A 21,372-nucleotide genomic window follows, 5' to 3' on the forward strand; every position below is an offset into this window, starting at 1 on the left:
CGGCTGCTGCGGCCTCTTCCGAACAAAAGGGCTCAGGGAAATAAGCTCGTTTCGTTAATAAGACTGTGGAAAGCGAGGGCAGGCGGTCTCCGTTGTGAATATTTTCTGATTTTTCCAGAAATCAAGCAGAAGATTGAGCTGCTGATGTCAGTTAACTCTGAGAAGTCGTCCTCTTCAGAAAGGTACGGCTGCATCTCTTGCATGAGCGGTCCACGGTGTAGCACTGCCAAGCAGCGGGGCAGGGCTCCTTTCTGTTCCTTGTCAAGTTTGCTGGCATTGTTTACGTATTGCATGCTGGTTATGGTACCGTATCCATTGAACCGCCCTTCTTGGTTAAGCCCTGTGCGTTTTTGCAGAGATTTATTAATTTTTTTTTTCATTTGACGAAGCCTGTGAGCTGCAGCATGCAAATCGTACTAAAGCAGGCTGCTGGTTCGTGTGTGCTGGGGTCTAAGACCTTACTCCTCCTCACTGTCATGCAAACGGCATCTCAGTCTCTAAATTCGTTTTCAAAGACCTGGCTTTTTTGCTGTGTTGCAGGAAACCGTTTCAGGGTTGCAGAGGGTTCCTTTGAATTTAGATGCGTAGGAAATACGACTTGGTGAAGCGTTTCATGTCCTGTTATGTGGAAAGGGAGTGTCCTTTTTAAAGTAGCTCAGGAATCACAAATCCTCCAATTAGTCACATTCTGTAAGATAGATGTGATCCTTGTTCAAGTCTGTGCTAGGAAATGGAGCAGTCGCTGCATGCAGTAATGGTTCATGCCTGCAGGTAAGGACAAAATGACTCAGAAGTGTTTTTAAAGCAATTATTTTGTCTGTCAATCAGATTATTACCATTTCAAGTAGCTCTTTCGTTTTAAAGAAATATCTCGAGGTCCTAAATGCATGTTAAATTCTCTGATGTGAAATAACCTCCTGGTGATTATTTTGCTGATTTTTAAATGATCCAGCCCTGCTCACTTCTGTTTTGCTTTTGCAACTGAAATTTAGGAGATATGTTTATTTTCAAAAGTGCTTAAATCCAGAGCAACAAAATACGATTTTTTTTTTTTTCCAAATTTGTCACAGTAGTCATTTCGGGTGTATGCAAAAGACCATCAGAATGTTGTATTTTGCCATTTTAATATTGAACGTTCGCAAAGAAAATGTAATTATTTTAAGCACTCCAACTGTATGTTTAGCTGGAATTTATATCTAAAGTTCATTTTATTGAATGGCTCAGCATAGAAGGACATGATAATGCACGGAAAGCTGTCTTAAGGAAACAGGCTAAAAGACATCTTTCAAAATGAACAAGTGCTGTGTGGCATGCATGGTTTTAGAAAAACAAAATGAGCACTTTGATTTATATTTGTGTAAGATACATAGAAGCAAACTGTATTGCCTTTCACCAGCTATAGTATAACAAAATATCAGCATTGAAAGATACAGAAAATGGTGGGGGGGGAATGGGTTGTTAAGTCACCTTTCCAAAATGGAGAGATATAAGAAGAGCTTCGAGAGATATTTATTTATTTATTTATTCATTCAAAATTAAGAATCATGAAAGACAATCTTAATGCGTGTTTGTTCACCTCTGTCCCACCCTGATGACTAAAATTTTTAAATACAAGACTAATAAAATGGTTATAATAGAGGGGATGCTGGGGTGAAAACAGTAAAGGAAACAGGTGTTAACTTGATTTTTGGGAAGGTATTTGTTGGCATTGCTGTGGGAGAATTTGGTATATAATACAGCTATATGTTTTATCAAAATGAATGTTATGCAGCACTCAAACTGATCAGTCTGTTTTTGAGCAAAACATGTTTGTACTTGAACTAAAGGTAGTCCTAGATGCATGGGTCCCTGTAAAGGAATATAACACATAATTAGAAACATGCATTTGTCTGAAATCCATTTAAATGCCATTCATTAAAAAGTAAGATTCTATAACAGCATGATGCGTTATCTTGCAATAAAGATTAAAATGGAAATGTTGTATATGCACATAGGTTTCTTGTGTGGATTTAAATATGTGGTACTGTTAACCAGGAGATTGATTTGACACATCAGCTGCACAATTTATGTGTTCAGTTAGAGAGGAAAACAACTATATATATTATCAGAGATTTTTTTTTTTATTAACCACATTCTTTTCACCTATCTAAAAATAGACTGAATTTTTTTGCAAGCTGTTATGAAACAGTGCTGTCTATCCCATTAGCTGCCAGTTCCTTTCAAAGCCTTTTCAAAATTATTGTTTAAGATGTTAAGACAAAAATATTACAGTATTGAGTGTCTGAACTGCTAAACTGTCTTCAGTCTGCTGTATAGCAAAATTGCAATGTGCATACCTTACAGACATGAAAATATGTGTGGTTTTGATGAACACAGAAAGGGGATTCATACTTGCTTTTTTTTTTATTAACAATTTTTAGCCTTATTCCTGGTGGTTGGTCTTGTTGAGAAGCTTTGAGTTCTCCGGGTGGAAGATCTGAAAGAGCCCATGGCTTGCTGCTTGTTTTCCACACTAGCAGAGGCTGCTAGGCAGTGCTTGCATAGCGGGAGGGGAGGGGAGAGAAGAGGAGGTGCTCTGTGGTTTTACAGAAACGGATGAAATGGAAATAGAGAAGGAATGAGAGAGAAGCCCAGTACTTGCTTTTTTCTTGAGCTGGTCTTTGTTTTTACAAGGCAGATAGTGTTTGTAGGTTTTCCTGCTTGATTGGCAAGTCAAATGTAATCCTATCCTAGAGGAAAAAAAATATGAGAAGACAGCTAGACTATAATGGTTTGGCTGTTATGGAAGCTCAACATGTTAGAAAATTTGCAGCATTCTCTTAGGATAGTTGGTTGTTATATTTTTAAGAGGCTTTTAGGACACATTAGCAAGACAGTGAGATGAACCCTTTTGTTGAGGATCCTCTGAGATGTTAAAGACATTACTACCTTGAAAAATAAATTAATACAAACCTGAGACTTTTTCATAGTGAGATCCATCCTTCGTTTCCCCTAGAAAAACTGTAATTGCAGATGGGGGGATAAGATTCCTGTGTTTTGGTGTGTTACGGGATATTTCATTAAGGAGACACAGGCAGCATCTGTAAGTCCTACATTTATGAGTAGTTAGTTGCCTGTGTATGTGTTAGCAGCCTGTGACAAAGTCCTTGTTCCTTGTTGATAAGGTGTCCTGGGTAACTAGGGATGCGTGTGTGCACATGGATGGTTACAGTGGATCAGGTAACCTACTGTAGCTTGCTATGCTGAATTGATTTGTTTGGATGTCTGAGCTTTAAGTATACCATGGAAATGTTTTCCTACAGCATGCTTACCGTGTGACACGTACCTGCTTTCTTTTTCTAATAAGAAGTAATTTAACTATCATGTGCTCCCATGTTCTTTATGTTTCAGTGGAGGCTGTGTGAGTTTACTTGTCCAAGCCTTGCAAATGTCATTAAAAAGCAAGTAGCAGCAGCCAAGTGGAGGAGGGTGGTCTTTCAAGAACCCTTCAAGAAAGCGAAAATACTTCCATTGCTGTTGTATGAGTTATGTACTCTTCTCATGTACAGTATAGACAACCCTTTGAGATGTACAGCTTTTTTTCCTTTTTAAGGCCTTTGCGGAACTCCTTGCACGTTTTGAGAGAAGTCGTTTCTTCCAACGGCATCACTTTCTACTCTTTAGACTGCAAACCTGATATATATAATATTTTGCATTTTTATAATTTTCATACAACTCTGTATTTTTTTAGCTCTGATTTTGGATTCTAAATTTATGTCATTTAGCAATGCTGTTTGACTGCAGGGCATGTACTGGCAAAGGTAATTAGCAAGGCTGGTGAGTCTGAAGCTTTTTTCCCACCTTTCAGCAAAGGCTGCACGTGCATGTTTCTTTAAAACGAATTTCTGCTTCAGTGTTGGTTTTTTTGTTTTTAATGAATAGCAGCCATTCATGAGAAGTCTTCAAGTAGATAACTGGTGTGTGTATAATTCAAATTTCATGATTTTGATTTATAAATAAATAGCAGTAAAGGGAAAATACTTTCAAATGACAGTAGGACAGCAAAGTTTGTGTCATTCAATGCGTAGAAGCATTTGGGGCAGGGTGCTACAGGCAAGGCTAAGGACAACTCTTCTTTTTTTGTTTTGTGTGGGGTGTTTTGTTTTGTTTTTTTATTTTAGCCTTGGGCTGTGTATTTCCCTTTCTTTTAGTAGCTTATCTTTGCAGAGCAAATTAATGTATTTCTTAGTGCTTTTACGTGGTTTCTTCATCAGATCATGCCAAGAATGTAGTCAGTGATAAAGTAAAGGAGGAAGAAATCTAAAATAATGAGGAAGAAAAAAGATGGATACTGTTTGCTTCCTTTGCTAAGAGACCTAATGTTAGTTGATAAAAGAGGCATTGTGAAACCAGTTAGGATGCTGAAAGATTCCTTTAGGTTTAGGAACATCTGGCATTTTTTTTTTTTATGTATATACTTTTGATTTAATTGTGGATGCATTACATCTCCGAACTTGTAATGAAGTACAGGTAAAACACCATATTTAAAAGTAGAAGAACCATCAGCTCACAGCATTCAGTATGAGCTGACATTGCTGTATGTCAGATAAATGTTTTGGAATAATTATTAGATAATAGGACATTATAAGATAATTCTATTGTTATTTATGTAACTAACATTGAAACAAAAAATAATTATCAGACTTATGCAACTGTTTAATCAGTTCTGCTAACTTTTAAACATATTTTTAAAATACCATCTTCTCTTTAACTGTCTTCCTGCTTTACTTTTTTTAAGTGTAGAAGAAATATTACCTAACTTCCATTTCAGGGCAGTTCAGTATTTTTAGTAGTCATGCCACTTCAATTTTTCAGTTTTGTTTAAAATAATATAACAATGAGCAGTGTATATTTTCCCCCTTTTTTCAGAATTACAAACTAATATTGCTATATGTTGTATTTTATATCATAAGTAAAGAGGAAACCATCCTTATCTTAATGTGGGTCCCAAACTGTTTGTCTAAGGAGGCTCTTCATTCTGCCACCAAACTCTGTAGGTGACAGCGTGCCTGTATAGCTCCCTTAAGACTAGGTAGTTAATTTTAGGTCACTAAAACTGGACCAAAATAAATCCTAAGTTTTGTGTATTTTTCATATTAAAGGTTTCACAGATTCATTGTCTTAGTGTGCAAAGCTTCTAAGTGAAGTATGAAAGGGATGTAGAGATAAGGAACGCTGCAATGTGCCCTTGTGCTTGTGTAATAAAAAAAAGGAAATAGTTATGTAGAAGCAGAAGAGTGTGGGATGCGGCACTCTTTTTAGAGCTGATAGTGCTTGTATCAGTTCATCAGTAGGCTTTGTAGAATTTGAAGTGTGTTTTATTTTTCAGTAATACGCTTTGTTTATTTCTGTGCCTGTCTGGAATTTCTGCTATACCTAAGAAAATCAAGTACTTTGATACTTACAGTCAAAAATGAAATGTGTTATTAGTTTCCCTACTATCCAGATGATCTTCTGTGCACTATATGATTTTTTTTTTTTTTTAATCTTTAAGAGCTTTTCATCATGCAGTTATTTGTGAGATACTTATTTCTGGGATAATACTTCTATTATATCTTCTGAAAACACAAATCTTGGGTTTTGGCACTTACTGTTGCAAATAAAATGAGAGAACTTTGGGAAAGGGAGACATTGAAGGTGCTGGGGGATTGTATGAGATTTTTCTGTATGAGAACTCTTCACTAGAAACTGATACAGGCAATCCAGTGATGATTAGAACATGGTTAGTTAATGGCTAAAAGAGCAGTTGAAAACTTATGTCTTGAACAATGTACTTTCTAATGTAAACATATATATTCCAGTTCTACTTCAGGGTAAAACATCAGCAAAAAAGTAGCCAGTCATTTTAAGCAAAGCCTTTTGCTTTACAAATTCAGTCTTTTTCATGACTGAAACTTTTTGCCTAATCACTGCCTTAATCACGACTTTACTAAAATGTCCACTCCAGGCTCCTAAAGAGATAAGAGAATGTTACCTGATAGATTGTATAGAACGCTATGTACCTAAGCCAGATGACTGCATTTATGTAGTTGCTGTGATGTGTTAAATTAATTGACAGGATAAATTAATTTGCCATTTTCTGTATCTTCCTGTTATGTACTTAGAAATAAATAATATTTAGATGTTCATACAATTCAGTAAATTTACTGTGATGTGTATTTTCATTGATCTACAATTGATGTAGTTACCAAGAGAGCCTAAGCAACAGGTGAAGCAAATGTATGCTAATTGAAGCATTCCATTTTGTTGTGTGAACACATGTTTTGTGTGTTCTCAGCATATTTTCATGAAACTGTAGCGTCTCTCGGCTTATGAGTTTCTGTGAATCCTGCCATACAGTTTGGATTATATCCATCAGTCTTTCTGCTTGAATGGAAAATACCTTTTCTGTCTAAAGAATGGTGTGACCAGAAGGTCTTTTACTAGTTCTGTCTTTAGGAATTTTACACTCTGGAACCAGTATTTGCCCCAGGTGCTTTTGTGTTTTCTTTGAGATTCACTTTTAGGCTTGGGTTAACTCTGGCAAAATCTAGTCACTGTTGCCTTGAAACCAATATGAAAGTCATTTCATCTAGGATGCCTACCAAACTCGTGCTGCCAGTTGTGACTAGGTGGATATTGAATTGCTATTTCCCTTTCTTTTGCTTCATTCTTTTTTTCTCCTTTCAGTCTTTAAAGCTCCAATTCCGAAACAAATGTGTGCAGCTCCAAGCTCCACCTGTTATATATGCTACAACGAAAGAATGCCAGTTCTTTACCAAGTTTGTCTACACAGCTTTCCTTGCCTGATTAGAGTTTTAGGTCAGTCAGGCTGTTTGATGACACGACTGGACAATGTTCAAGACCAGAACCACATCCCATGTGGATGGTCTATTGGTATGAAATTTTGGCCATTGTGTTTAATAGGATGTATAGAAGGCACTTTAAATAACCTCTCTGTACCAATGTGTTCTAATTCTAACTTCTGCTTGCTGTCTGCTGAAATAACAAATGACTGGTAATACCCTCGTTTACTAAAATACCGTGCTTTCTTCTCTTGAAAGCTTGTGAAACTTCTGTATTTTAATGTTGTGCTGGTTAATCTTGAAGACTTTTTTTTTTCCCCCCAAACGTGAAGCAGCGTAATTCTGTGGAAGGGAGAATTTCTTAAAGCTGCTTCTTATTTGGCAGAACATCATGGGAGTAACATGAAACATTTTAAGAATTCAGTGCTTTGTTTTCATGAAGCAACTTCCTGTGCCCCAAATCTACTGGGATGTTCGCAGCCTTCCTAAGAAGGCAAGGACTTGTCCTCCCTTTTGTTGCTTAGAGGTACCGTGCATGGTGCTAGAGAACTGCGTATCTTTTTGGGGGGCGAAGAAGGCCATATTAGTGCAGAAACTCTTCTTAAGCTATGTGCTTGTTCTGTGTTGTCAAAGCTTAAGTATTAGCAGTAATTCTGGCAGAAACTGGAACAATTATTTTTGTCATCAATATTACTTTTAAGAGACAGTATTGTTTTCTTTTGTAACCACTGCATCAGAATATCCAGCAGTCATTTTTTTTTTTGGTGGAGTTAGAAAAAGGGGTCTGAGATTCCTGTGGTTTTCAATGGACAGCTGTTTTGTTATTCTGTATCCAGCATCCAGGCCTGCAGATTCTCGCTGTCTGTCGCCTTCAGCTGCTACAGCCACTGTCCACAGAAGCATTCAGTTCCTGCCGTGCCCACATACCAAATACATATCGAACTCTGTTTATTCCAGCTCATGGCATGGAATAAAAGATGTTTGGAATTAGCTCTGCTCTTTATGAATCCTTCTATAAAAGGATTACCTCACCCATAGGAGACCACGTATGGTGGTTTCCTCAGACTGGTGCTTTATCATCCCCAGTATGACAGTGTAAAGCCTTTCTGACAGCTCCAATTGCGTATGTGAGAAGAATCAGGAATTTCCACTGCTGCTTAGTGTCTTAGCTATAAGAAGTGTCTGCTTCCAAGAAACTGTAAATACAGTTTTGGACCAAGTCATCCCTAAGAGATATGAAAAAATTATCAACCACAGTGATTCTGAAGTACATTTTTATCATTTAAAACACTTCACTTTAAAGTGGGGAGAAAAAAAAAAAAAGTCTTTATATACTTAGTTTGAAGTCTCACTTTGTTCCGTCCCGGGTAATTAATGTCCCAGAGATTTGGTCTAGAAATTCAAATAAAAAAAGATAGAGCCTTCCTCAAAGTGCTTACGTTTCACAAAAGAAGTGAAAGAATGCAGAACTTAAAGAAATAATAGGTGATCAAGGAAAAAAGTCTTCCCCTTTTCACAAGTACTCTTGATATCTATGGATGGATTACTGACACGCTGAATTAGAGTAGACCTTGTTTCTTAGGCATCATGGCTGAGGTATGCTGCCAGGGAATGCATGATATTTTGTGCAGACCACTAGTATTTAAATATGCTGTTGCTCTTTATGGAAATTTGTTTACAAGTTTATCTGAGGCAAGCATATTAAACATGTTCCTGTAATTTAATTTACATCTACTTTGTTTCAGCTGTATTTTTGCTTTATTTGTGTTCCTCTTCTGTTGTAATGGTGTACCGTTGAATCCTGACTTGAACAGAAAATGCGTAGGAAAGATCAGTCAAGATTCCTTTCAGACGTGTTTAGCACATAGGAATTTCAAGGGCTATTAAAAGAACTAGGGGACATCCAGTTGAAGTAGAATGGTGCCTGAAAATGCTCATACTTTTTTTTTTTTTGGCTATCATTTACACACTCGGGGTTTTACAAAATGCTTTAGCAAAACTGCATGGAGGGTGTTCCAGTAGATGCCAGGACAGCTTAAACAGGTATATAGACTACCCCAGACTCAAATCTAAGGTAGATTTATACACTTCACCTTTAAAGTGTTACTGAGAGCTTTGCTAAGAAACTTGCTAAAGATGTGTGTCCTTTCAGCCATGCCAGTTATTAGAAGTAGCCAAATGTGGAGGGCTTAGGGTCCCAGGGGTGTAAGGCCTGCCCAGCTAAGTAGGTGAGTGCAAGACTGCTAAAGTTCTGTGTCCCCAGGGCCAGCCAGTAATGAGACTGAGTGCCTACTCCTGACAGCGTGCTTGCACACACGCTCACATACAGAAAATGGGTATGCAGCTGGCCATGCAGATCAACAGAGGCTCAAAACAGTGCTTTTATTGGCACCCACATTAACGTACACAGAGCACTCAAGCAAGAACTACACAGACAGTCCAGTCCTGTTCCTCCTTCCCAGCTCCCCAGGATGGAAGTCTGCTAGTGGAATTTTCACCAGAAACTCACACATGTGCTATATGGGTGCCCCAGCAGCCAGTTTTAAACAGTCTGTGTTGTTGCTGAAGCCTTGACCTATTGACGTCCTTTAGATGTTGGCACCAAGACCCATGAGACCTTGAGGTTTGTGTTCTCATGCCAGACCTCTTGTCTATGTTCTGGCCTGTCTGGCTTGATGTTGCCTTGAGTTCACACGTATGCACTCAGAATAGAAAGTGCATCCACAAAGAAGACAGAAATAGGATTTAATGACAATATAGGATATACTGTCATGATCAGGGGCAGAGCTCAGTCAGATGAGTGAAGTGACCAGCCACCCATTTGCACTGGACCTGCCCCATTTATCATTTTTCTGTGATGCTTTTGTATGCTTTTTTCTCCCTTATCCTTCTTTATCCCCATCTTTCTCTGCCTCTAGTGCCTTACCCTAAACACTCCATAATGTCATGCATATTCTCACAATCTCATGGTAAGTTTTACACTAATGTTCTTCCTCCCTGCATCCCATAATAAGTCCTGTACCCCTCAAGGCAATAATGTTTGGTTTTCAAGATGTTTCTGGGGAGAGAGCTTCTACCTTGTCTCATCTTGGTAGGTGTCACACTGGAGGAATATGGTCTAATTGATGGTCTTGGAAGTACCTGATTCAGGTACTCCATTTTCACTGATAAGGTTGTTAAGATTCCTCTACATACTGTTTTTTACCGATTCTTGCTGGATCTGGTTCTATTATGATTAGCCTTCAATCAGATAACCTAACACTGGTCTCCCCAGGGCCTAGTAGCACCTGAAAAACCAGATCTAGGTCTGTTTGGATTTTTGGCCATGTGACGTGGGCATCCAAAAGGTTGAGATCAGCTGAGGACACAAAATGCACAATTTAATTGCTGCTACTTCTCAGACTTATGCCAATTCAGTATTGCAGACTTTTATCTATTACTTGACTCTGGTGTGGGAAGTAAGAATGAGGTATCTTCTTACAATGTATTAAATATATACTCTATGCTTCGGACTTAGATCTACTGGAGGTGTTAGGCTCATACATCTAATGAAAGCAAAGTTCAGCAATGACCACTTGCTGAACTTGTCCTCTGCTTGTTGCAAAACCCATCTGAGGTAAGATAGCACAGGGTGGTGTAGTAATAGTAAGGAGTTGTGGAGCACAGATCAGCTCAGACCAGACATCCTGCCTGTAGCCTGTATGTGTTCTGGTCCAGAAAAGAGCTGTGTGATAATAGCAATCAAAAACTATTTCTTGGACCAGGTTAAAAAAGGCCAAAAGGAGTTGTGTGTCCTTGTTTAGAAGAGGAGTAATGTCTTGAAGGTGGACAGGAAAGCCAGTTGTTAAGTTGACCTGTGAGTATCAAAAGGTCGCTCAATGCCTTTGCAAGGTAGCTGAGCAGGCAAACCCCACAGACCCACAGTGTGTGTTAGCCAGTATTTGGCTATCTGACATCTGTATTCAGAATACCTGGCATGTATTATTTCTACTATAAGAGCCCAAGAGCTGGCTGATACTCGAGGCTTTGCCAAGTTGCTTCTCTCAGGAAGACACATAAATTACGTGATTTGAGGGTTGAGGGTTTTTTTTATGTGCAGTCCTGTTCATGTACAAAGCATGTAAACAGAGCTCTGCTGGAGCAGAGTAGAAACAAAGTGCAACAAGCAGCTATTTTGCTGATGTTTTCAAGTCTGCTTGTCTAGTAAGTACTGTACTAAAACCCCCCCCCCTGAAACGCCAAAAAACCAACACCCAAAAACTCCACATCCAAAAAACCCCACAAAACTCTTTCCTGAGATCACAGGCACAGCATTTTTTTGCTATTCCTTTCTGCTTAAAACACTGAGGCATATATAACTGCAAGTTTCCCTCAACCCCTTTAATTTCATAATTGTTATTTATAAAATTCTTAATTCTTCACACACTTGACAGCTATCTGGCTGGATTTGATGCGTAAGTGCTTTGGACAGTGGGGGTTTTTTTGTTGTTGTTTTTGGTTTTGTGGTTTTTTTTTTTCCAGCTGTTATGTAAAAGACCTAATGTTCCTTTTTTACTTAGACTAAAAAGAGGGTATTCAGCCCAACCATCAGCCTTGGTTGCAGTCAAATACAGAATTCTTCAGAGAGTGCAGTTTGATCACTGACACTAATTTTTTAAGGATAACACTGTCATACCTAAAATAAAACTTTCAAAGAAAGTCCTTATGGACGCTATAATTCCTTTATTCACTTTCTGTGCTCTACGGTTGTTCCAGGTCAGGTTGTGTGACATCTGAAGACTCCTGCCCTTTACTGCAAATAGCTCTAGTCAAGCCTTTGCCACGGACAGGTGTGAGCTGCTTTAGGATTGGTCTTCCCAGGCTTCTGCCAGCTCTTTGCTGGACTTCTGTAGGGCAGGACTGTTTATATTTAGTCCATCCAGGTTTTTGTCTTTTTTTTTTTTTTTTTTTTTTTTTTTTTTTTTTTTTTTTTTTTTTTTTTTTTCCCCTGTTCCCCTTTTCCTTCCAAATGGTTGCTTTTATTCTCTGGAAAGTTTGACTCTAGATAATCACATAATGCTTCATCACCCTGCTCCATTGGTCTAAGCCTGTATGAGTCAACTGGAGCTGACATACACACATTCTTTTCCTTAACTCTAGAAAGCTTCTGAGACTCATGACTTCCTGGCTCTCTAAACTTCTTTAAAGACCTCATTGTTTTGTCTACACCTAGCAGTTCACGTGTGTACTGTTGCTTGCAAAAAAGAATCTGAGATTCAATTGCAGTGGAGTTTTATATGTAAATAATACAACAGAAAAGTAATCCCAGAGCTTTTCCTTCACACCCACCCCAGTCCTCATTCTTCTTGTCCCTCTGTGTGTTTAAAGCACTGATACACTGAGAGAGATATGTTAGAGATATGAAAATATGGTGCTACTTCACTTGCTTCTGCATGTATATGTATGTTTGACAAAAGTTTGTAATGCATTTGTCAGCTTGTAATGGCTAGAGTTCTCAAGAGAAATAATAGAGTTTGTTGTGATGTAGCAAAAAAATGGTCCAAGTATATTGCCATGAAGTCAGACCCTGTAAAAAAAAAAAAAAAAAAAAAAAAAAAAAAAAAAAAAAAAAAAAAAAAAAAAAAAAAAAGGCCTATCCAAAAGACATCTGTCTGGCACAGTTCTATCTTTCTGGCTATTTGTTCCCCCTTCTACAGTAACTGGGGCTTCACTAGCTTTACGATGCTAATTCTTTGCCTTTTTCCTCTACCTGTTTCTAGAATTCACTTTGGTATTTGATATTTAGCTGTTTTACATCTAGGGAAGGGGATTGGGTCTCAGCTCTATAGGCAGATGTTTTAACAGTGAACTTAAGACAAAGGTAAGGTATTTGTAAGGGAGGTACAAAAATTTTTTTGTATTTTATAAGGGAAGTATTTGATTGTAGTTCATCATCTGTCCTGGGTATTTCAGAAGGATGTACTATTCCTGCATCTTGATTTCTGATGCTCTGAGTTATGTAATAATTAATTATGCTGGTCACTTATTAAATGTTCAGCAGATTCTAAAATAAGATATGGGTTGGAAAGGGAGTTGTTTGTTTATGATAAATTCATGGCCTTAATTGTGGCAGAGGAAGCTTTTTAGCCAATTATATTAATGATGTGATAATTTAACTCCTTCAACACACATGACTAATATACTTGTTATATGCAAGTAATACAGAAACTTCTTTTCTTGGGTAATCTCATTTTTATTCACTGGTAAACCATCGTTTTGGTTCTGTGGAAATTGCTGTGAGTTAATAACTGGGCAAACTGTAACAACTTTATAATTAAACACCTAGAAAGTTATTTTTACCTGTGACTTTTATCTTTAAACTTGGTACCAGCCCATTCTAAGTAATAGAATGCAAAATGCAGATACTCAAATTACAGAAAAAATGGAACACTCAGCCCTTTAAGCAGCTTGTTGATAGGAGTTTGGCAATGAAACTTCGCTATAAAAACAAAGGAGGATATCTTTAAAGTGTTCTATCTTTAAATGAAATGAGAACTCCTAATGCAAATTGAGATGTGTAAAAACTAATTCTGAGTGTAATACAATGAACTGTCAGCATGGATATTGGTGCACAAGGATTTACTTCTAAAATACGTTGCACTGCATTTTTTTTTAGGATAGATGCATTATAATAATTAGTAGGCTACAGCTATTTTTACACAAATGTAAACCTCAGTGCTTTTAACTACTCATACTGCAAGCATTCAGTACTATGAAGGAATGTTGCCACCTTTCTGTTTAGTCCCACCTGCGTGTATTTTGTGTCCACTGTTGATCTGTTTCTGGCCTTGATTGGATAGGAGGATCACAGGCTACACTAAATCAACTTACGTTGTAGCTTTTTAAGTAGTGCTGATAGACTGCTCTATGACCTAGATACTGAAGAATCAGTAGACAATCAAGAAAGAAAATAATTCTTGTTAAGTAAAAGTGATTTTTTTGGAAGTGGGATTATGCAGAATTCTTAGAGAAAGATATCAACAGGATTTTTATACTCTGTCTGCAGAGTTCAGTCACAGACTGCTTTGGGGATTATGGAAAGTATTTCTTATTTTGACTGTAATAAAATTTGTATTGTTTAAAGATAGCATTGAGATGATAAACTAAAAATTATGTTCTGTAACTTGCTTTTGTGCGAAGGCTTTTTAAAAAGCCATATGTAAATGGATCTTGTTGAGTGGTTTAATTGATTAGAGGAGGGAAGGTATTGATAGATATAATTTTAATTTTTTTTTCTAAGTAGTCCTTTTTAAATCACGTCTTCCTGAGTTAGAAATCAGTTTTGAAATTTAAAATGTAGTAAAGATTGATAATTTTGAAAGTTTCTTTCCAGTTTTTTTGGCCTGTTTTTTACTGCTGTTACCGTTGAATCCTATAATTTCATAGTAATGCAAAATTGCTTTCAGTTACAATGTCATTTCACTGCATTGTAATAGAAATTGCTAGAACTTCAGAGAAATACAGACTGGCTTCTATGTGCCAGATTGAAAGATTTAAATTGCTGTTGTGTAGAGGTGTGGGTGATGTCAGCAATGTCACTAAGGGTCTTTTGTTCAGAGTGAATCACTGACTGGGCAGAAGAATGAAAACTTGAAAGTTTGGAAGTCAGCTTTTATTTTGTATGCTGATTTGACTTCAAAATATACATCTTAAGAGGCGATTACTAGAAATAATGAAATTCTCTATTTATATTAAACTTAAAGGACAAAAAATGTTAGGAAATATAGGGAAGAGACTAATATTTATGGTATTGTAATAAATATATCCTTAGTTTTATGGGCTTCCTGGTAGTTAAGTTTGGCATATATGTCCAGATACTGCTAATTACTGTTTCCGTGTTACTTGCCAACACGACAAGTTAATTTTTCAAAATCTGTTGAAATGCTGTGTTTTCTTTAAGTCATATTGTGCATTGCTTAGAGTTTCTTGTTTTGGGGGAGGAGGGTAGGGGAGAGGGGAAGTCGGTAGTTTTAGTCAGTTGAGTTGACTGCATGTTGTTATGTTATGTTGGCATATTTCAGAATGGTCCAAGCTCATGCTGAACTGGAATCTTTAAACATAATTAAGGTGATGGTGGTGGTGTTATGTACTTAAGTTCATTAATGATATAAACACTAAAGGGAAATGTTTTATTCACAGGAGTTACGAACATCTCTTTGATTGTATGGTTGTGATTTGACTGTGTAAAGGTTTTCTTTGAAATGGTTTTATTTTTCTCAAAGGCTGGGTTTCTTAACGTGAAAGATACATATACGTGTTTATTCCAGACAAAGATGACTGGTGGAAAGACATGGTATGTATACACCCTGAAGAGAGAGATTTTGTTCCCCCCCACCCCACCCCAGTTTTGGTTTTTAGAAAGAATGAGACTTCAGTTTGGGGAAATTCTGTTTCATGGTTTCTTGTAAAGCATAAATATAAAGGCCCATGTAAATGAAACATTAAAGATTTGTTACATATTTAACTTGGCTGAGTATTTCTTGCCTTATTTTAACAAAAGGTGCTGAATTTAACAATTCACCTGGGCTTCTCTTGTACTTGTTTTAAGTCTTAATACCTCAGCAGTGCTGCATTGCTTTGTTGACTTTTTTTACCTGGTCCCTACTGTTGTTACATCTGCAGTTGGCAGACTTTAAACCATTAGCTAAAAGTAACAGATGCTGACTGGGGCTGATAAAACTGATTTCAATGAGCTGTTTTAATTTGTACCCATGTTGATTGTAAGTACCCTACCTCCACCTTGTACTGCTGTTTCTAGCTTACTTTTACCTTGGTTGATGATTATAACATCTTTGCTGAAGGAAGGCTTAGCGTACCTGCCTCCAGGACTCATCAATAACTGTCTTTGAAGTGTCCTTAGGGTTTTAGGCAGAGCACCAGAAGTCATTCCTCTCCCTCAGGATCTGTGTTGTGCCTGAAACGATGACAACCTATGATAATCAAAGCAAAAAGCCTGTATTTGATTATCAAATGCTGTTGTCTTCATACTGATGTAACTTCTAGGTCATTTTGTTCATGCTTGCATCCAGTGTAATTTTTAATTCTCTATGATTTTTTTTGTATGAGGTTATAGATCAGTGAGGAACTAAGGCAGGGCTGTGATGATTCTTTACTGTTTTTGACATACTTTCATTTACCTTTTGATGTAGCTTGTGGTCTCTTGGAAGTTTTTGATTTTATGGTGGAAATTAGCAGTTGTTCTCAAGCTTTTAGCAAGTACTCGCTCTGTGTGTCAGCACGCCTCTAATGAGATGAGCAGGCAAGTGTGAGGACTTAGAGTCCTCACAGCTCAGTTAGTGTGGCTGTGCTACTGCCCTGATTGGGTCTGTGTAGGCTTATTAGAGAATCAGTCTCCGGCAGTACCTGGATTAAAGATGGATTACTTCTGGGTGTAGTATTAGTTGAACCATGTCTCTTTTCTGTTCACTTTCCTAGAGGAAGCCTCATTTCTGGCGCACAAACAAGTATCCAGAGAGCTAATGATACCTTACACTGTCTCAGCTGTCCTCTAGGTGGATATTTCCTGGATTTCTGGTTGGCAAATTCTGTAACAGAATTTTGAGTCTGGTGACATGACAAGCTTATCCAGATTCCTTATGCTTCTCACTGAACTGCAAGGGATAAATACCTCTTGTGTCTGGTTACATGAGAAAGACAGACCTCAGCCTAAGTCTTGCAACTGAGATGAGTGGTCCTGCCACAGTTTTTTCTCTTTTGCCAATCTTTCTGTCCCCTCTGCCCCTGCAAGTTTTCCACCTCTGTGAGATGAGTTAGTTCACTGGGACATCAGGTATGTACCAGCACCTGCATGCTGGATGGGAGCAGAGAACATGTAAGCAGGAGAGTAATTGCATATACTACCAGCTATCGAGGTGCTTTTTTTCTTTTTTTTAGCATAACATTAATGTTTAGGTTTTAAAATTTCATCTAGGATTTTCTTGTGCTTGTTCTACATCAGCCGTAACACTTCAGCATTGTCTTGTGGACTTTTTTTGTTGTAGTCCCACTTCTGTAGCTACAGTTTGCAAATATTAAACTACTAGCTAAAAGAAAATGTTGCAGTTCAAATTTTAGGATTTAACAGACATTCTGACAGAAAAGAATATGTTGATCTACATGAATGCTCATTTGTTTTATACAGTAAGAATATGGCATGTCTTTCGGTGTATGTAATCGAACGCGTAATAGAGTTTATACATAAATCCACATAACTGGGTTACTTAGTAATCCTAATGTCTGCCTGCTATGTAGGCAGACATTTTTTTCATCTTAAATGATGAGATAGTGAGATTTTCAGACTAGCATACTGCCTGGGTATTGTGGGTTTAATGTACCTTAAAATGAAACAATACTAAGAAGAATCAAGTATTCTTGGGTATATGGTTCCTGCTCAGAAATTACAAAGTCAGCCACTCCTTGAAGGTTGATATGAAAAAAGAACTCACTTATAAAGCACAGATCATTTGCTCTTCTAGAACGTTATCACCCAACTCCTTCCATTTTGGAGGGATGAAAGTTGAGACTTTTGGGTCTTTTTTTTTTTTTTTTTCTGGATCCTAGGTGACTGATAGGAACATCATGAACATGACATTTTATTACCTCTCTCCGAAAGTGCTAGGATAGCTGGCTATCCTTGAATTTTGACAATTCCTGTTTTTATGGTCTCTCTTCAGCTTTAATTGATCTAGCATCTTTTTTATCTCCTACTTCACAGATTAACAGCAGCAATTAATCTGTGTGATATAAGGCATTTAATTTCTTGTCTCAGGAGTTCATGCTAACAGCAGTGAAACTGTTAGGTTTTTAAAACATTCTGTTTCTGTTTGACAAAGTTTTGAGAATATAGACACTGGTATTTTAGAAAACTGTGTAAGGTCATCATCATGGCTTGGCTTCACAGATGAAGATTTGGGGAGGGCTTTACCCCACGCTTACTGCAAGCGTGCTTATGGCTGAAAAGGCCAATGTGGGATAGGCAAGTCCACTTGCAGAAGGTGAGGAGGAAGGCAGGCTGATTAACATCTGTGGTCCCATGTTGGCTGTGGAATTCAAGTGAGATTTCCATTGGTAATTTAGTTCAGCTGTAGGTGAGTTACTAGTGTGGCATTTTCACCGTGAGGATTGGATGTGCAGCGCACTTTCTGTATTTCTAAAAATGAAAATATTGCTAAGGCAAGGCATTGACGATCCTGTTAGAATTCGTATCAAGTAATGATGTGTTCACAGTATAACATCCTCCTTAACGTATTATGCATGGCAACGAAATAGTTATTTGTGGAATTAGAAAAGGTGTTCTCATCTATAATCAATACTATAACATTTTAGACCAGTCTTGGAGTAGAGGATTCGTCTAAATACTAACCCTAGTTCAACAGTAACATGTTAAGAAAACCTTTCTGAATTGAAAGGGGAAAACACCTCACCAAAACCCTGTAGAAAATTATGCGTGTGTTTGCCAATTTTGGTGATCTGGGTACATCAGCTAGGAGCTGGAGATCTAAATGCTGTCAAAGACTCACTTGAAACATGAAAGCACCATAACAACTGTTTCAAGTTCACTGTGCCCCAAACCCATTATGTTTTTGTTGCAGGAAAGATGTTTAAGTTTTAAAGTTAGAACACTACATAGCTTGATCATGCGAGTATGAAAATACATTTGATCTAAGGCTTAGTGACCCTGGGAGACACGGCTGCCTTGTTGATAGTCCTGTTTGGAGGTAGGAAAAGTATATCTACAACTCACTGAGCCTTTGACAAGGTGACTTAGGGAGGGTGATGGCATTTGCTCTCTCTGGAACAGTTTAACAAAAGGAGGGAACTGAGAAATTTTAGTTCAAATATCAATTACTAAAAATATGGCGTGATTCAGTTTCATTCTGAGAAGAAAGGCAACACCTGGCAAATGAACCCTGTTAATAAAGTAAAATCTAACAGATTTCTACTTCTGGCAAACTATCTCAGCTCAAAATAGAGATAATACCCACCTCTTATAAAATTTTCACTCATTTGTAGATTCTCTATATTATTAAAGTTAATATCTGTTTAAAAATGCTTTGTATCTTCTTTATCATAATTTACAGTATAGAATGTCAAATTAATCGGGTCAGTAAGTCTTAGTTAAGATGATGCTGAAACCTGTGTAGAATGCTAATGATTCTTCAATATGAGGCCATCCGTACTGCACAGACTGAGAGTATAAAGATTAATGTATGTGTGTATATATATATATGTATTTGTTTCAGTATCTTTACAGGAGAAACATTAGGGTGAATAACCCAGGTTTAACGTAACCTCAAAGCTTTGTTCTTCATGGGAAGTCCATGATGAACCACATACAAATACAAAAGGCTTAAAGGGCAAATATATGTGTGACTGCATAGTTTTTAAGATTCTGTATAAAATTTCCTGGAGGAGTCACTTCATACTGAAAAGACACAAGAGCACAGTTTCACCACTAACTTACACCTACATTTAGTTATCCCCATCACTTGATGCCTCTCTTCTCTAGTGTTGGTGCTTTTGATGCAATCACTTGGGTCAAGGTTTGATCAGCCTAAAAATTGCTGCAGAGGATGGGAGGAGGTTTTTTGTCTGGCTGAGGGGACTACACAGGATAGTGGCTTGAGCACAAATGCAGGCAGAAGAAATAAGGCCTGTAAATAAGCAGAAGGTAGGACAGTCCCTCTCACTGGAAGCATTATCTTAGATTAGCCTAAGTCAGTTGTGAAGCTTCACTCTGACAGTTTCTAAAGAGATAATTCTAATAAATATCACTCAGAAGATACACCATATAAAAGTAAATCCAAGAGCTCATTGAAATAACTGATCCATCTTCTGTGCAATCTTGTCCACATTATTTTATCCCTGCATTTGCACTCACTTTGCAACATGCCTGTTGTGCTTCAGCTTGTTAGAACAACCTCCAAAAGAAGTGAATAAGGAAGTGTTAGAACTGGTGGAAAGGAGAGGGCAGGCTGCATGCCCATGCCTGTGAGAAAGTGGAGTCAGACTGACTCTTTCACAGTGACAGTGAGCTGTCAGGTTGATTGTGCAAATGACTGAACCACAGATTCCCATTCAGGCCCCAGGAAAGGAACAAGCAGGGAGATTAGCTCCCTGCCACCCAAAAAAGTAAGGAAGGGAAGGTAATGATTTATTCATTCTTCTGCTGTACATATTCTTCTGCAGTTGTTTATTCTTTGCCCCATTTTGCATCAGCTGCATCACTCATGGCTCTTCTGTGCACTACTTTTAACTTGTGAGACAGAGACAGTAACCAGTTTGATTTGCTTTGGGGATTTTTTCCTGGATTTAGCAGGGGAGAGGAGTGTGCAGCTGAAGACAAGTGAAAAAAATGCAGTAGGGACTGTGACCTCCTGCTGTTGTAGTTAGTACTAATTAGTACTGATCGTACTGATTTGTTCTGGATAGTAAAATGGAGGGATTGCTGAAAAAGTTCCCTCTACAAGAGGGAGATATAATGGACATGAAAGTATAATAAATGTAAAATGAAGCTCCCAGGAGGCAATAACCTTTACATCCAGTGATCAGATCTAGTGCAATTATAAATATTGGGAGGAGTACTGGATCCACGGAAGTCAACAGCTTACTGCTGGAATAGGACTGTAAGTTGGATGGATGTTAGGGACTATCAGTAAAGGAATCACGATCACTGGATAAGTAAGCAGCGTCTCGTGTGTTAAATATGACAGTCAGTGGCTGCTTGCTTCTCCGAAAGAATAAACAGGAGTTTGAGAGAAGTGACATGGAGTTTGCAAAACGAAAAGCATAAAGAAATATTTTCCCACTGTTTCTTCCACTACAGGAAGCTTGCAGGCAGTTTCTGAACGAGCAAATGGAAATTATCTCCAAATGTGGACAGTTAAGTGTTAACTTCCTTGCCACAGGATATTAATGTTAAATTTTCATCAGTTCAAGAGGTGATTGAAGAAGTTTAAAGAAAAATACTTCACTGAAGACTATTGACTACAAAGATCCCATTTGTGGCCCAGGGAGTCCCTATGGCAAATTGTTGCAGACTGGGCTGGTATTCGGCTATTGTCAAGTGTTTGATCATTCCTGTACTCTTCCCAAGATGTCCACTTAGATGCAACTTTGATCTGAGTCAACGTGGGTGTTCTTTTGCCAGCAGAACTGAAAACAGCTATGTGTCTTGTCAAGCTAAGTTTTATTTTTAAAAAGATTGAGTTGTAATATGAAAACGGACCAAGCAAATCTAGAATTTTTCTTACCGAGTGCTAATGGCACTGATAATTTTCAAACTCTTCAGGTAAGAGAAATACTTTTTTGATGATAAAAATATGCAGCTGTAGATTATTGTTTCTCTACAGATAGAATAACAGTTGTGCTGTTTTGTATTAAAATTGCAGAACTTTGGTTCAATCATACATGCAAGTACTGAGTGTTGCAATTTCATGGGAAGTTTTTAAAGAACTTGGTCAATGTAGATTACTGAATGAAGTCTCAGGTCTGTATATAAGAGGAAAGA

General features: G+C 37.7%; 1 protein-coding gene across 1 annotated transcript in view; it reads left to right on the forward strand.

Annotated features, from left to right (window-relative positions):
* The first annotated feature begins 13 nt into the window (after window positions 1-13).
* SRPK2 (SRSF protein kinase 2) overlaps window positions 14-21,372 on the forward strand; it is a 95,605-nt gene continuing 74,246 nt past the window's right edge. The window contains exon 1 of the mRNA XM_010133196.1: window positions 14-182. Coding sequence (XP_010131498.1) covers window positions 145-182 — 38 coding nt within the window. The 5' untranslated portion in view covers window positions 14-144. The remainder of the gene's footprint in view (window positions 183-21,372) is intronic.

Source organism: Buceros rhinoceros, unplaced genomic scaffold (genome assembly GCF_000710305.1).
Source record: "Buceros rhinoceros silvestris isolate BGI_N320 unplaced genomic scaffold, ASM71030v1 scaffold2313, whole genome shotgun sequence".
Taxonomy (NCBI): Eukaryota; Metazoa; Chordata; class Aves; order Bucerotiformes; family Bucerotidae; genus Buceros; species Buceros rhinoceros.